The 14,538-nt window shown below is 37.7% G+C and overlaps 1 protein-coding gene across 2 annotated transcripts in view; it reads left to right on the forward strand.

The window, feature by feature from the left end:
• ChT (choline transporter) overlaps positions 1 to 14,538 on the forward strand; it is a 134,350-nt gene that overhangs the window by 88,664 nt on the left and 31,148 nt on the right. For both annotated transcript variants that reach the window (XM_090404180.1, XM_090404179.1), the window contains exon 2: positions 11,124 to 11,332. In XM_090404180.1, the coding sequence (XP_090260306.1) occupies positions 11,158 to 11,332 (175 nt within the window). In that variant the 5' untranslated portion in view covers positions 11,124 to 11,157. The remainder of the gene's footprint in view (positions 1 to 11,123; positions 11,333 to 14,538) is intronic.

Genomic DNA, 14,538 nt, shown 5'->3' on the forward strand with positions numbered 1-14,538 from the left:
CATTTTGCTAGTTGTACTACTGGTTAGAAACCCATTTCCTGTACAGGGTTCTTGTAGTTCTTTGAGTAACTCATTAGACTGCGGGAGTGAATTATTTACTCAATTCTCCCTTAGGGAACAGGGAGGGAGACCATAATAAATAGTACGCATCAAACTTACTTTTCCATCGTACAAAACAGGGATGGGAAGTGTACCTGAATTGAAACACCATTTGTAAAAAAAATATAAATAAAAAAATAAAAAACTCTTCTGATGGTTGGCGAATTTATCCCTCATGGCCGGTTGAGTCCTCTGATAAATGTGACATTTTCTGAAAAATGTTTTATAGGTTTGGCAGGTTTAGGGAAACAATAGTTTCTGCGATTAGTTGTATTCTGAGCTTAGTAAATGACTCTTTAATTAGCTTGACGCACGAACCTCATGCGAATTATATTCGCATAGGTTCGTGCGGCGAACGCAAGGAATCCAATCTCCACTTCCTTGGATACGACTCGTTAGCGCATCCGAGCTCGAACCAACAGCTGCGAGTTCGAATTCCGCCGTGGACATGGATGTTTGTTTGTTTGTGATTGTCTTTGGGTAGGGAAGACCACCGCCCTTCTTACTGAAGGCCTGAAGTGGCTTGATGTTCCGTGTTTCGTTTCTAGAACAGCGTTTCTGGACTATGTAACAATAAATTTTAAAAATTAAAAAATTGATAATAAATAAATAAAATCCCTATCTCACCCACCGTGTAAATGTGCTATAGGTTTATATATAACCTTTTATAGGTGGGAGCGACATGAAAAAAATATTTGGGATGGGAACGAACAACAAAAAACAGTCGATTCTTATTAGTATCATTTCAATATGAATTGGCTAAAAATATTCGAATACAGCGTCAGTTATCCAAGAATGAATGTTTTGAATCTTTGGTAGGTTTGTGGCTTTAAAGTAGATTTGCAGTTAGGTCAAAGGTTGTCGAAGAGTGACAGAAGCCCTAATAAGTAACAAGCAAGGAAGAGGGACTAGCTCTCTTTTGGTGGCCTATACATCCACTTGGTGTTGTTTTCTCAGTATTGCAAACAGAAAAAAATCTATTCGGGTCATTGAGATATCTTAGGTAAATAAACATACATGTATGAACCTTAAAAGGGGACTGCTACTAGTATACTTCTTGAGATAGCCACAGAGACAGTGCACAACTGGTTCTGACTAAACCATGCAAGTGTAAAACGCTGTTGGAAATGATGGTCCAGCCTTCCACAATTTGGATTCTGGCTGTTAAAATCAAATCATGTGTCTGCATCTTTGCATTGATGGATGATGACTGTTAGATGATTGCCTTGCAGATATATTGGGGGTTACAGGGAACAATATTGAATTAAAGCATAGGAGTGGTCAATAGGATGAAAACCATGTTTGAACTCAAGGACATTCATCTTCCTTTTCTTCATTCTTGTTTCTTTTAGCACCTCTTTTCTTTGTGCATTAGTAATCATGGAGTTGAGCAAGATTTCTTCGTTTTGAATGCAGCTTTAAGGCGATTATTTCACACACAGAGCCTTATGGTTACACTGTAGAAGGTTTCTGAGGAAGCCTTCTGCAGTCAATGAACGCAAGAATAATCCAGCTGAGTTTAAATGAATGCACCGCTTGTGTCGAGTTAAGTTTGACAAATGATTCATCGCTATGTGTTCCGAATCCTCGTGAATTTCGACTTTCCTTAAAGCCATGAAAAAAAAATCAATAATGGAAATTAGATTAGACGCGAAAAGTTGATTCACTTCACAAATATATTCAGCGTATTGCGTCTTCATCGCAGTTTTCCCGCCCACGCACTCCGACTCTTCGTCTCAAAGGCGGCATATTTGCAGGTGCTCCTTTGACTTTTCATTTCGTAGCACTTCCAGCTGCTCTTCGGTTGGAATTCCGTAGAATGCGTACAATCTTCATAAAGATTTTTCATCTTGAAGGCTCATAACCCATCTCATACGAAAGTGGCAAGCAAAATCTTCATAGCCGTTTGACCATAATCTTTAAACATCCAAAATAGCTGTCTGCTAAGAATCTTGAGATTCTTAGCAGATAGCTATTTCGGCTAATAGCTAGATAGCTATTCTCAACAAGATTCCTTTCAACAAGCGCTATGGATGCAAACGGAAAAACGTTTGCATCCATAGCGCTCAGCCTTTTGAAGCAAAAGGCCATTCTAATTTTTCGATTCCATTCAATTAAAGGAAATTTTCCCTAAGCCTTCTTTTTATTAGTTCCTCAATTAGTCGATATCTGGCACGAGCAAGTGGGGTTTTCCTCCCAGAAACTGAAAACAAAATCGACCTTAGAAACCTACACTATTTCGGCAATAATATATGGAGTTATAGACCACGAGATGGCATCACTGGTCTACTGTACCCTCTTCCCCGGACACAAAATCATTGCTACACTTGAGCCAGCTATCTATGTTTGGCTAAGCGTGGAGATCGACTTTCCCCCCCCCCCTAGTTTCCAAAACAGTTAGTCGACTGAACAGTCTCGCTTACTCCCTGTGTGGAATAAAAGGCATTAGCAGATTTCTATTATTTATTAAACGTAATGTTTTCCAATTCATGCTCAATGATGTCGAATTTGCTCTAGCTAATGAACAGAAATCGTTCACATGCCCAGCTGAATAGCGCACTAAATATTCTTCATCTCTTCCTGATATACGAGTTGATGTTATGCTTTCTGAGAATTCAGACTAAATTGCAGTGTGAAACTACACTACAATGTGGTGTGGTTCTCGTATGAAGCAATGCTTCATACGAGAACCACAATTTCAAGAATAATGCTTCTTGTTATTCATTTCAGTATCTTTAAACCAACATTTGCACCTGAAAGGATTGCTGAAGCAATTCTTATTGGTATGGATACGTTTATTCCCTCTCACACTTCACTTTTTTGCCACTGATCTAAGCCTTCGTTCTCCACCAAATCTGCAAAGACTGGACATTCAAATTTCCATTTTTCTGTTTATATAAAACTCCAAAACAGCTGCAAGCAAACTCTAAGAACATCCACACCTGATTGTAAAAGGACGTACAGCAGGAATCAGCCGTGCATCATCTCCAAACGATGGTTCCATCGCATCATTACTCACAGAAAAAGCCAATCTCCCGAGTGCTGCTTTTACTCCTAATTCTTGCTTTGACAATCTTGATAAATGCTCCCCCTACAGTCCCAAACACAGAATTCAGTGCCTCTTGATTTTTTTACTAGAACGTTGGGTAGCATGAATACCAAAAAGGCCAAATGTTTCTGCAGTTGTTTTAAAGCTTGGTGGTCCGGAAGTAAACGCTTTTGTATGTTGACTTTTTTCTTCCCTAAGGAAAGTAATAAGTTGATCAAGTTACTGTCTTATCGCTCTCTTGCTTAACCCCTTAACATACAAAGACGTCTGTGACACATCTTTTGTTTGTTGCACCAAAATTGATTTTGAATTTTGGTTTCACATATGAATACAACCCAATATAGACACTGGACAATCTTGTGCCTTTTCCTTTCAGTATCGGCTATTTCGTTTGCGTTTGCACAAATTCATCATTATTTTTCAAATAATGATGAATTTATCCAGCAAATTACCCTCGCCCAAAACTGGCCCAAAAAATCGGCAGAAAAACGACCGCTTTCTGATTTTTAATTGGTACGTTAAGGGGTTAAATTCTTCCAGAAGCAATGCAGAAATCTATCAAAAGTCAGTTTTTGCGCTGATGTGAAAATCTCTCGACTAATGAGCAACTGCCACTCTAGTGCCACCACTGTTGATCAAAGAAATTTTCTTGCGTATATCACCTACTTTTGCCCACATTACATTGAAATATTTGGGTAATCCCGAGTGGCTGCTTTCTGTTTCGACTCATTTAATCGGGTTTAAACCACAAAGACCTATTAACGGAGCTTTATTCTTAAACAACCAATGATGCTTTAATATATACTACAGGATCCGGTTTAGTTCTTTTTCTTAATTTCTTGTTTTTGTAAACCAAAAATATCCAAAGAAATGAAAAAAGATTTCTCTTTTGGGATGGCTTTACCTTCAAATCCTTCTTCACATAAACAAATCAATAGGAACTGCCATCTCAGCACATTCAAGAAATTTTGATTTGACTTCTCAATAACTATCAATTCGTTACAGATCTGCATAGAAATAGAATTCTATTCCAACATGTGGAAAGGGATCTGCCTAAAATTATTTTTCTTGAATTAGCGAAAGAAATAGAGAAATTAGATTGATTAATGGGTGTTCTCCCGCTGACTCGGTCCATTCTCTTAAGCAGCTGCGCGAGTTTACGGCGGCCATTTTTAAGCAGTGGCCAGTGTTGCCAGAACACATTTGTACCACATTATAGACTTCGTTAATGCATGGGCTGGCATCATAAAAGCAGCAGGTTTTTTGTTGTTTTTTTTCCTCCCGCATCTATTTTACTCGGACCATCCACACGTGCCGTCGACAAACGCAATAACCTTGCATTTGAACCTCAAATTTGTTTCGTAATCTAAAGTTCGTTGGCGAACTATTTCCACGAATATTTCATGGTCGATTTTATTCATGAATGCAAACAACAGTTCATCTCACAAAACAACTTTTTTGTTCTTTGTTACTCATTCCCCGTGATTTTTTCTTTTTGAACAGCTGACCCTGAGTATGTTTCTCAAAAACGCAAGAAATTCAATCTAACCTTTTTGAAATCTGACCTTATTTTTTTTTTCTTATTGGCCTTTTCCTCTCCATGGTGCTATTGTACGATGGATTCATTTAACAACCTCTCCTGTTGAGAATAGATTACACCTTTAATAGTGGGATTATCCCCTAAGTTTCTCTTTTAGAGTAGTGTAGTTCGCAAGATTTTTGTCTTTGTTTTGCAACTTATATATCCGGAATGTCGAAGCTTCTGGAAGCTTTTTATATTGATGGTTAGATTTAAAATTTATATAGTTCGTTTTCTGAGGTCTTATGAGATACGTCGGTCCGGCTATTCTGGAGTTGGAATCGTCGCAGTGCTTTAACATAACTGAGCAATGGCAAAGATGGTTAGCTGTGTGTGCGTTTTCATTCAAGTAAACAAAGTTAGCGTTATCCCTTTATTGCCAAATAATTTACTTTATCATTGTATACGATAGTGATATTAATCCATTTAATTCATAGGATGCACGCATCGTTATAGTGTATTTTGCTACGTTTTTCGCCTACTACTTTGTATGAGTATATTACTACTTTTTATGATGCAAGTCTTTCAGTCTGTATAACTGCTTGCTATTATCCTTCACTTTTTAGATGGTTTCTTTTGTAACTATGCCGCTAGGAATCTGTATGAAAATAATTCTAAGCGATCTTATTTTAACATGACAGAGATATTACTTAAATTAAGGGGATATTAAATCCGCATAGTTTTAAAACCGAATAAGAAACTCAAAGATCGGAATCAGAGAGTTTCTTGCCGAATATAGTAAACTATAAAGTATCGGCGACACTAGCGTTAGCCAATGCAAGTGATCCTAGTACGTAGTACAATACCGGGCAACTCGTTGCAAAGGTGGAGGAAGTTCAGATCGCTATTCTTAGGTATTTTCCATAATGTAAATTTAATATCCTCTTAATTTAAGTAATGTTTTCATTGCCGAAATGAAGCTTATTAGCTCTTTATACTTAAATGACAGAGATAGTTCCGCTGCTGTATGCAGGAAGCCAGATGTCGGATTGTTATTGGATACTTGTTGTTAACTGGCTAATAGCTTTGAACAACCTAGGTTGTTCAATACATCATTAGCTTTCTTATCAGGGTGTGTTGGAAATAGTTTATGCTAACCCGATAGGTCCTGTGATTGCTTGTACATTATGTCGGTATGAACTGTTACCATAAATTCAGCTGCATATTGGAAGATCTTGCATGTTCTCGAGAGGCAGTCGATTGATATGTGTTGAAAAAAATTGGAGAGAGATCAGTTCCCTGTTGTGCGACTCTCCACAGGTTACCGGAATGACGGCACTGCAGTGTGATCGATATGTTTTTTTATTTCGAATGTTATTTGAAAACCGCGTGTGTATGTATGCGCAGAAGTTCACCTCCTCCAATATGTCTTAGCTTTTCTAATACTGAAAGAAACTTCATAGTGCGTTTCGTCTTAAACTATTTTTTTTTGCAATATTTTTCCTGCGATGAAGGATAGTAGTGCCTTTGATTGGATGAAACATTAATGTATGACCAGCTTTATGGAAAAAAACGACCGAATCCAATAAAATAAAATAAAAACGATCGAAATTAGTAATTAGTATGAATAATACTCGTTTTTTAATCAGCAAACTGATGTACTTCAAATGTAATCAGTTATCATCATTCTGAATTTTCCTGTTGTAAAATCCAAGAGAATCTACTTTGCATATGAAGAGATCACTCGTCGCCAACCATCTTGCCAAAAAGATTGGATGTCGGATTGAAAGTATGATTGAAAGTGTCAAAGGCGCCGCCATCTTTGAAAACTCGTATTGTGGGTCGCCTGCTTTTTTTTTTTTTTTTTTGTTACACATAGATGGTTAATTTTCTCTCTGATCGCCCACTGCAGACTGGTTGTTTGAATTCCAATCCTCGGACTGCTGCACTAATCGGCAGTGTGACAACGCTTGGCTCTCTCGCCCACCCTGTTCGTGTAATACATGAAAGATCCTCTCATCTTATCGTGTGCTTCTTATTTCTGATCAATAAGAGACGGGAGATGACCACTCATTAATTTGTCACGACTCCTTGCAGTGCATAAACAACTTACTGGGGAAAGACAAATATCTTACTTTTGTTAATCTAAAGCGGATTAAAAGACTTATTCCTGTAGCTCACAGCTTCAGTTGTTGCTGCCATAATTTCAACTACCAAACTTGAAACATTTAATTATCCTGAGCAGGGTTCCAAATGATCTAATCCCTTCTCTGCAAAAAAAAAGAATTTTAAGGATTCGTTGCAAGTTCCAAGAACATCTTTTAGCAGTGTCGTAAATGCTGCTCGCGATGCCATTTCTTTGTAGTGAAGGTAGAAAATAACCTATTCAGCTCCGGCGCAACGAGAATGCAGTTTTTTTCTCATAGAGAACGTGTCAAAATTTACATTGCATTCAGTTATCATCCTTATTATTATTAAGAGAGACCTCCAGGGAGTCACGGACTCATCAAGGGTGGCTACATACCATAAGCCCTAGCTATCATATTTACTCTTGAATTCATTCACACTGCTTGCACTCACAACATCCAATGGCAATCCATTCCAATCACGCACCACCTTCTGAGAGAAAAATATAGCCGTCATCCCTTCTTTGCGGCCTCCATTCTCAGCTTCCAAGGATGACCTCTTGTCCTTTCCCCACTCTCCATAAACTAAAAAATTTCATCAATCGAAATCCTGCATAACTCTTTTGAGACGTTTGTAAGTCTCAATCATATCATCCCTTTTTCTCCTGTTTTCTAGTGTCTCTGCAGTGTACAAATTCTCAATCTGTCGTCATAATCAGTATTCTACAATCCTGATATAATTTTTAACACTCCTTTTCACTGTCTCCAATATATCACAATCACAACAGAAACTACACACAATAGTCCAAGTGTGGTCTTATCAAGACTTTGTAAAGAGGCAAAATGACATCATTATCTTTATATGTGAACGTTCGTTTGAGCATTGCAATTATCTTTTGAGTTGTATTTGCAATCTTTGCCACATGACCCCTGAACTTCAACTTCCTATCTATTAGCACTCCAAGATCCTTAGCTTCATCAGTTTCTTTTAGCCTAATTCCAACAATATAATACGACATTGGACATCTAATCATGCCGAAGTGAATGACTTTACATTTACTCACATTGAACTGACATCCATTTTCTCATGCCCACAATTGCAGCCTATTCAAATCATTCTGCAAGTACTGCATATCAGCAGCATTCCTGATTACCCTACCTATCTTTGCCTCAGCAGCAAATAACTGTATGTCGCTTGTCAAATCCTTCCCAATATCATTAATGTACAGTTTGAATAACAGTGGCCCAAGCACTGATCAATGTGGTACACCACTTGTTACTTTAAACCTTGCAGACTCAGATCCCCCGTATACCACTTTTTGATATCTGTCAGTCAGTCAGTCATCCTCTTATCCATTCTAATCTTCTATAACCCAAACCCATTTTCTCCAATTTATGCAACAGTCTGTCATGTTGTATTCTGTCAAAAGCCTTAGCAAAATCCAAACGTGTCATGGTGTATTCATTCCCCTTGTTTAGTTCCATGGTAACATTTTTATAGAACGCGAGCAAGTTGCTAAACAACGCGATGACATCCAAACGGTTGTTTCTTCTTTGATTAATATGCAGTTTTCAAGCACAAAGCAACGCCATCTATCGATGATCGCTTTTACGAATCGTTTTTTTCCCCGCATATTTTCTTCAGTAGATTTAGAATACTTCCATTCTGTGGAACAGCATGTATTCCTCAAGAGCGTTTCAAAGATTGCAACTGGTTATCAACACAAATATAAACTTTCCTCAGCTCTTCCGACGTCTAATCTACACATGTTGCTTAATGTACGTGTAACAGAAAAATTTCACAGTTCCCTCCTGGCTAAGACTGCTTCAAGATCTTCATTTTTTTTTCTTAATAATTAGACACTTAGTTTAATAGATTAACGCAGTGGAATGCCAGGAAATCTTTCATTTTTATTTTATTTTTAGAAATAGTCCTACATGATTATAGAACGGAGAGAGGATTTTCATGTCGATGTAATCCTCTATTGGAGCAGTTTTATTTCTCCCTTAGGACATTGAGAATGTGATCCTTTGAGAAAAGCCTGTTCCTGATCAAAGAGCATCATAATATGCGATTATTTCCTGTCGTATTAAGGCAGTTTTCTTTAATAAAAGCACTTGAATTCTATTGATTGCAATTTACTTCCTTTCATTTTAAACTATTTTACGTTAATTTAACGAGTTCCTGTTTCAGTAACAATTACCGACTTCCTGTCCGGGGAGTATTTTCCGTTGAAATACAACCTTCGAACGATTGGCCACCATTTCACTCGGAACCCCCCCCCCTCTCGTCTTCCCGGTCGCTCTCTTTCGGTTCCGTCAATTAGGGAAGCCTCCCTCAACTACATCCTTCCCTAACAAGGCATCCGATTATTCCTCTTCCCTAATGCTACACAAACAACCTGCCCAGCATCGCGTGTTTCTAAAGAAAGTTATCGGCGTTCGTCTGCCTCGTGCGCGGCTACGCGTTTGTTTTGTTATGTACGAACTAAATCCACGAGTCCGAAGAGTCTAATTAAGCGCTCCATTTGCCCTACATGTTAAACCTGATTACGTGTGTGTTCGCTCCACTGACTCATCGCTTTTTTTTGTTTTGTTGTGCATGTGACCTACGCACTCAGGAATGTTTGAAGCAGGTCATCATAATACACGTATCATTTATTTCTCTGACCTTGCCGAACAGTTAGGACCAGTCATTGTTGTTTCTTGTTCACAGGTGCCTTGTATTTGACGTGGTAATCCGTCCAGCATCCCAATATCATTAGGCACCATCGTAACGTATTGCAGACATCGTGACATTAAATTTAATTCATAGTAAAGCTTGGGAGAAGCCATTTTTCTCTCCATTTTCTAGGTTAACCAAGGCTAAAGCTCATGGATGGTCTCCATAGTAAGAGCTGCCAGTCCAACGATGTATTGGCATTTGTTAATCTTGCTTTTATCATATTTTTCTTCCCTACTATGCAAGTTTCCAAAATTACAAAGTCAGACTGTAAATACCTCCCACCTGAAAGTGCTCTGTTCAGGTTGTGTGACTGCTGACTCAGTGATCACATGTTTCGACATGCATCTTGAGATATTGCACCTGCAAACGTGGTACACAGGCGATATCCGAGAAGCCGACGAGAAAGAGCGAGATAATCATGTAACTAAGACAAAAATGAGAAAATATTAATTCTACTGTAACTACATACGCTGATTTATTTATATACTATTGCTTAAAATAGTTTTATTATTAAATTTTTCTCTGTTATAATTTTAAGTGAGCAAATTTTAAATTCATTCTCAATTGTTTGTACGTCTGCAAGTAAGAATACAGACTAAGGTAGCCTATTAAACAGCCTTTGTTAACATTTTATCTGATCTTTATATCCTATTAATTTTTATTGCCTTTATTACTCGATCACATTATATTAGGCTATTGCTTTAGCCTTTATTATGCGTACTCAATATTATTACTGAAATGCCGAAAAAAATACTGCATCGGAGATTTCAGCCAATGCTTTTGCAAGTTTAATCGATTTCAGGTTAAGGGGATAATAAATCCCTCATTATTTTAAAGCCGGATACGAAACTCGGAGATCGAAATCTAAGAGTTTCATGCCGAAGAACTATCGGCGAGTCCAAGCGTAAGTCAACACCTGGGTGGTACAGCACTAGGGCAACTCGTGTCAAAGGTGAAGCAAGCTCAATCACTAACCGTAATATTTTCTCATAATGTAAACGCAGCTCCTAGGAGATGTATTACTGTTTTACATTATGTGGAGAGGTCACTACCCAGACCGGTTTCGACCTTTATTGAGGTCTCATCAGTGAGTAGGTACACCTGGATAATACCAAGGTTTAAGTGAACCGAACTTACATATACCCATACTAACGAATTACCAGACCGGTGCACCCATATATTATTATCACTACGATAAAGAGCCAAAGGAAATCGATTTCCTTTGGCCAATTTCTTCTTTAGTTGTAGCATGTTGTTTATCAATAGTCTCACGGAACAGGGACACCCGAGACTGCTGGCTTCCGTATTTATAATGTGGTCTACACTCAATGAGAACTTTCGTAGCTCAGTGGATAACAACGACGCTCTTTGGTTGAAAAACATTCAGTCCAGGACGCAAAGAACTTTTTTTATGAGGGCTTTTTAACAGAAGACGGTTTATTGGTCTCATAGGATGGAGGTTTTTTTTTTTATCCCTTAGAACAGGCAGACTTGTATCGAATGTTTAAACCATTAAGTCAAATTCAAAACGATTCTCTCGTTAATATTTTCTTTTTTAAATCGACTACTTTTCCTCTTTTGGTTTATTTTATTTTTCCTTTTCAGCATTCGAACTTCGTAAGTCTTTCACAAGATCAGCATGACGATCAACGTTCCAGGAATTGTATCTGTTATAATTTTTTATGTTTTGATCCTCCTCGTTGGAATATGGGCGGGACGAAAGAAGAAAACTGGAGCAGACGATTTGGAGAGCGAAGAGGTGATGCTAGCGGGCCGCAATATTGGGATGTTTGTTGGAATATTTACTATGACGGGTGAGTAGACAGGATTTACTATGCAACTGTTATTGAAAATACTCGCTAAAATTAGTTCGATCCTATTCCTAATTCTTCTTGAAATATTTGCATAAAAGTTTAAAATTAATAAAAAAAAATCATGTTCGCCAGTCTCTTTAAATAAATAAAAAAAGGAGTAAACTTTCTCTTCCTACCTGATGAGCTATTTAAATTTTCGAACTAGTTACAGTAGTACCAAGAAACGCCACTAGAGGGACCTCAGAAACCATAGAATCTATCAGGATTGAAGACTGCTTTAAAGGAATTAATTTCAGTGTGCTCACAGTCTCTTTAGAACTTCTTCAGTCTTTTTCTTCTGATTTATTACCCTTTTCTTATCCTATGATTATCTTACGATTGCTGACAGTTAATCTGTTCCGATTCTCTTAAAAATAATCCATCTGTACTTTGACCGATTTGTTTCAAGTCCGGAACGCATATAAAACCATACTTTTGTCTTCGTAATTATGTGTTATTTAATCAACATAATATTAATATAATTTAAATAAACATACTTCTGCTCTTGTTACACTAGTCAGAGGTCTTTTTAATCAAGAGATGAACATGGTTATCAAAATATTTGTAGGAATTTCGAATAATTATTAGGTTAAAAAAAATATATATATATATTTTTTTTGTGACATCGTGACTGTATCGCCGCCTAGTTGTCAAAAGTGGAAACCGCCATGTTCATTCCTGTTAAGTTTTGTTCTGATCACAGGTAGTAAGTCAAATGGCTCATTTTTTAACGGCTAACGTTTGAACTCGATATTTGTGCGTAATCTTCTGGTCTTGCTGAGAAAAGAAAGACTTCCGCGGAATTAAAGCGAAGGTTTGTTTTCATTCAATGGTTTAGCCTGCTGCTTTATTTCTGTTAGTAATTAGCTGTACGTCGACCGTAATCAGTGGTTCCTGTTATATTGCAGTCGTTTAGCTAATTACGACCGCAATCTCCCAAGAGATCTCTACGACCTTCGTTCTGCTGAACATTATCTTCCCTTCATTCCAATGATTAAGGCTTTTTTTTCCCTTCATGCGAAGCTTTCGAAATCCAAATCTTCGCCATGCATTCAATCGCTTTAGCGAATGTCTTTTTTTTTTTTAAGTGGTCTAAAATAACGATAGTGTTAAAAAATAAATTTTATTATCTCTCAATTAAGTTGCACGCATTATGCTATACAAATTTAGACAACAATCATGCTATTTCTTACATATGGTTCACTTCAGATTCCAATTCATATCATACTTTGCAAAGTCTGCAGTTCATATAGCAGAACAAATCACGTATTATTAGCAATAACGATTACCTGTTGCAGTTTACATTTTTTTTGGGGGGGGGGGTTCAGAGATTGACAAAGTGTTACCATAAAGAGTACTTAGCATATATACGATCCACATATTATAATTTCTGTTTAGTACAAACATACATTAAAGGGTAAATTTTCACTTGGACATACCAGCAACAGTAACTTCTTTTCGGCATTTTAGTTCCAGACAGTCCTGAGGTCTGCCGATCGGACAATTTTCTTCCACTTATTTCGATCTTGGGAATCCCTCCTTTCTACTCCCACTTCTTCTATATCCCTTTCGATATTTTCCACCATCTTTTCCTTGGTCCTCCTTTTCTTCTCTCCCATTGTTATGACTCTTAGAATTGGGTGGACTGGTCTTCTCCATACATGGCCAGCCCACCTCAGTCTACTTTCTCTCACTTTGTCGCTAATTTTTCTAACCCCTATCTCCTTCCTTACATCTTCGTTTCTTCTGTGTTCTTCCCTTGATGTTCCATTTATCCATCTTAGCATCATCATCTCAGTTCTTTCCAACTGTTCCTCCTGAGTTCTTTTTGTTGTCCATGTCTCTGCTCTGTACAACAAGGCCGGTCTAATGGCTGATTTATATATACTTGTTATATATACTGTTTTTGGTGCATTTTTGTCGCAGGCACACTTTCCTGCTCCTCCAGCATCTTCCGCTCATTTTCTATGCTTAACAACACTGCAAAATATTCCTTCCATCTATCCTTCACCTTCTTTTCATCTACCAATTTGACTCCATTTCCATCTTTTATTTTGGTGTTTTTTCGAAATCCTTTGTGTCATTGCTTTGCTATTCTATATATATTACTTTCTCTCCGTTTTCTGTCTCTCCGTATATTTTCTTCCATTTTTTATCTTTTGATTTCCTCACTTTTACCTTTGCTTTCCCTCTCTCCTCTTTATATTTCTCCCAGGTTTCGTGTTTCTTATTTGCCTCCAAGTCCGAAATGCTTCCTTTTTCTTTTTGACTGCCTCTTGGACTTCTCCATTCCACCACAACTTTCTCTCTCCTTCCTAGGTCCGAAACGTCTCGTTCTTTCACCGCACTTCCTCCGCAGCTTTGCCCAAGATGTTCTTCATTTGATTCCAAGTATTTTCAACATTTTGCCACTTCCTTGAGATGCCACCCTTTCTTTGAATTTACTCTTATTTTCTTCCCTCGGCTTTCAGATCTTCTGCCTCCTTTGTTTCTTGTTTTCGTTTTCAATACTGACACTCTTATATTGCTTACTACAACTTGATGTCGTTTTTTTATGTGTTCATAATGGATTGTCATGCAGTTTTTTAACATATTTCTATTTACTCCTTTTGTGAGAAAAAAAAACGCTTCTAGTGCTTGCCAAAATTGGTCTTTTTCTATTTCCTCACACCTCGTCTGTGGTGCATATCGTGAAATAATATTTAGGATGTTTTCTTTCCCTGATGCACTTTTACTGTCGTAAGGCGATCGCTTATTCTTTTGTTCTCTTTTGAACCCTTTCCTCCACTATAATTCCAATTCCATTCTTTTCCCTTCCTTTCCATAATAATATAATTTATATCCTTCTCCTCTTTAGGGCCTCCATTAATTCTTTACTTTTTCCTCTCAAAGTACTTAATTCCAAGTTCCTAATCTTAAAATCGCCACCTTCTTTAGTTCCAGTCGTGGATTATTCTGAGATGTCCCTCGTCCATTTCTCACAGCAAGAGGGGGGGACTTGTTTCGCGTCGCCTGCAGAGAACGCCCTAGCACTTACTTATTTGCCTTTGTTCGAGATTCATTTTTTATTTCGATTGGTTTTTGTGTACGGATGTCTTTCCTGGCGCCAACCACAGAGGGATGGTTCTGTGGACCCTTATTCTTGGCTGCTCCGCTGCAGTGCCGAT

This window comes from Typopeltis vanoorti, chromosome 14 (assembly GCF_054136105.1).
Source record: "Typopeltis vanoorti isolate ZY-2024b chromosome 14, IOZ_Tvanoo_1.0, whole genome shotgun sequence".
Lineage (NCBI taxonomy): Eukaryota > Metazoa > Arthropoda > Arachnida > Uropygi > Thelyphonidae > Typopeltis > Typopeltis vanoorti.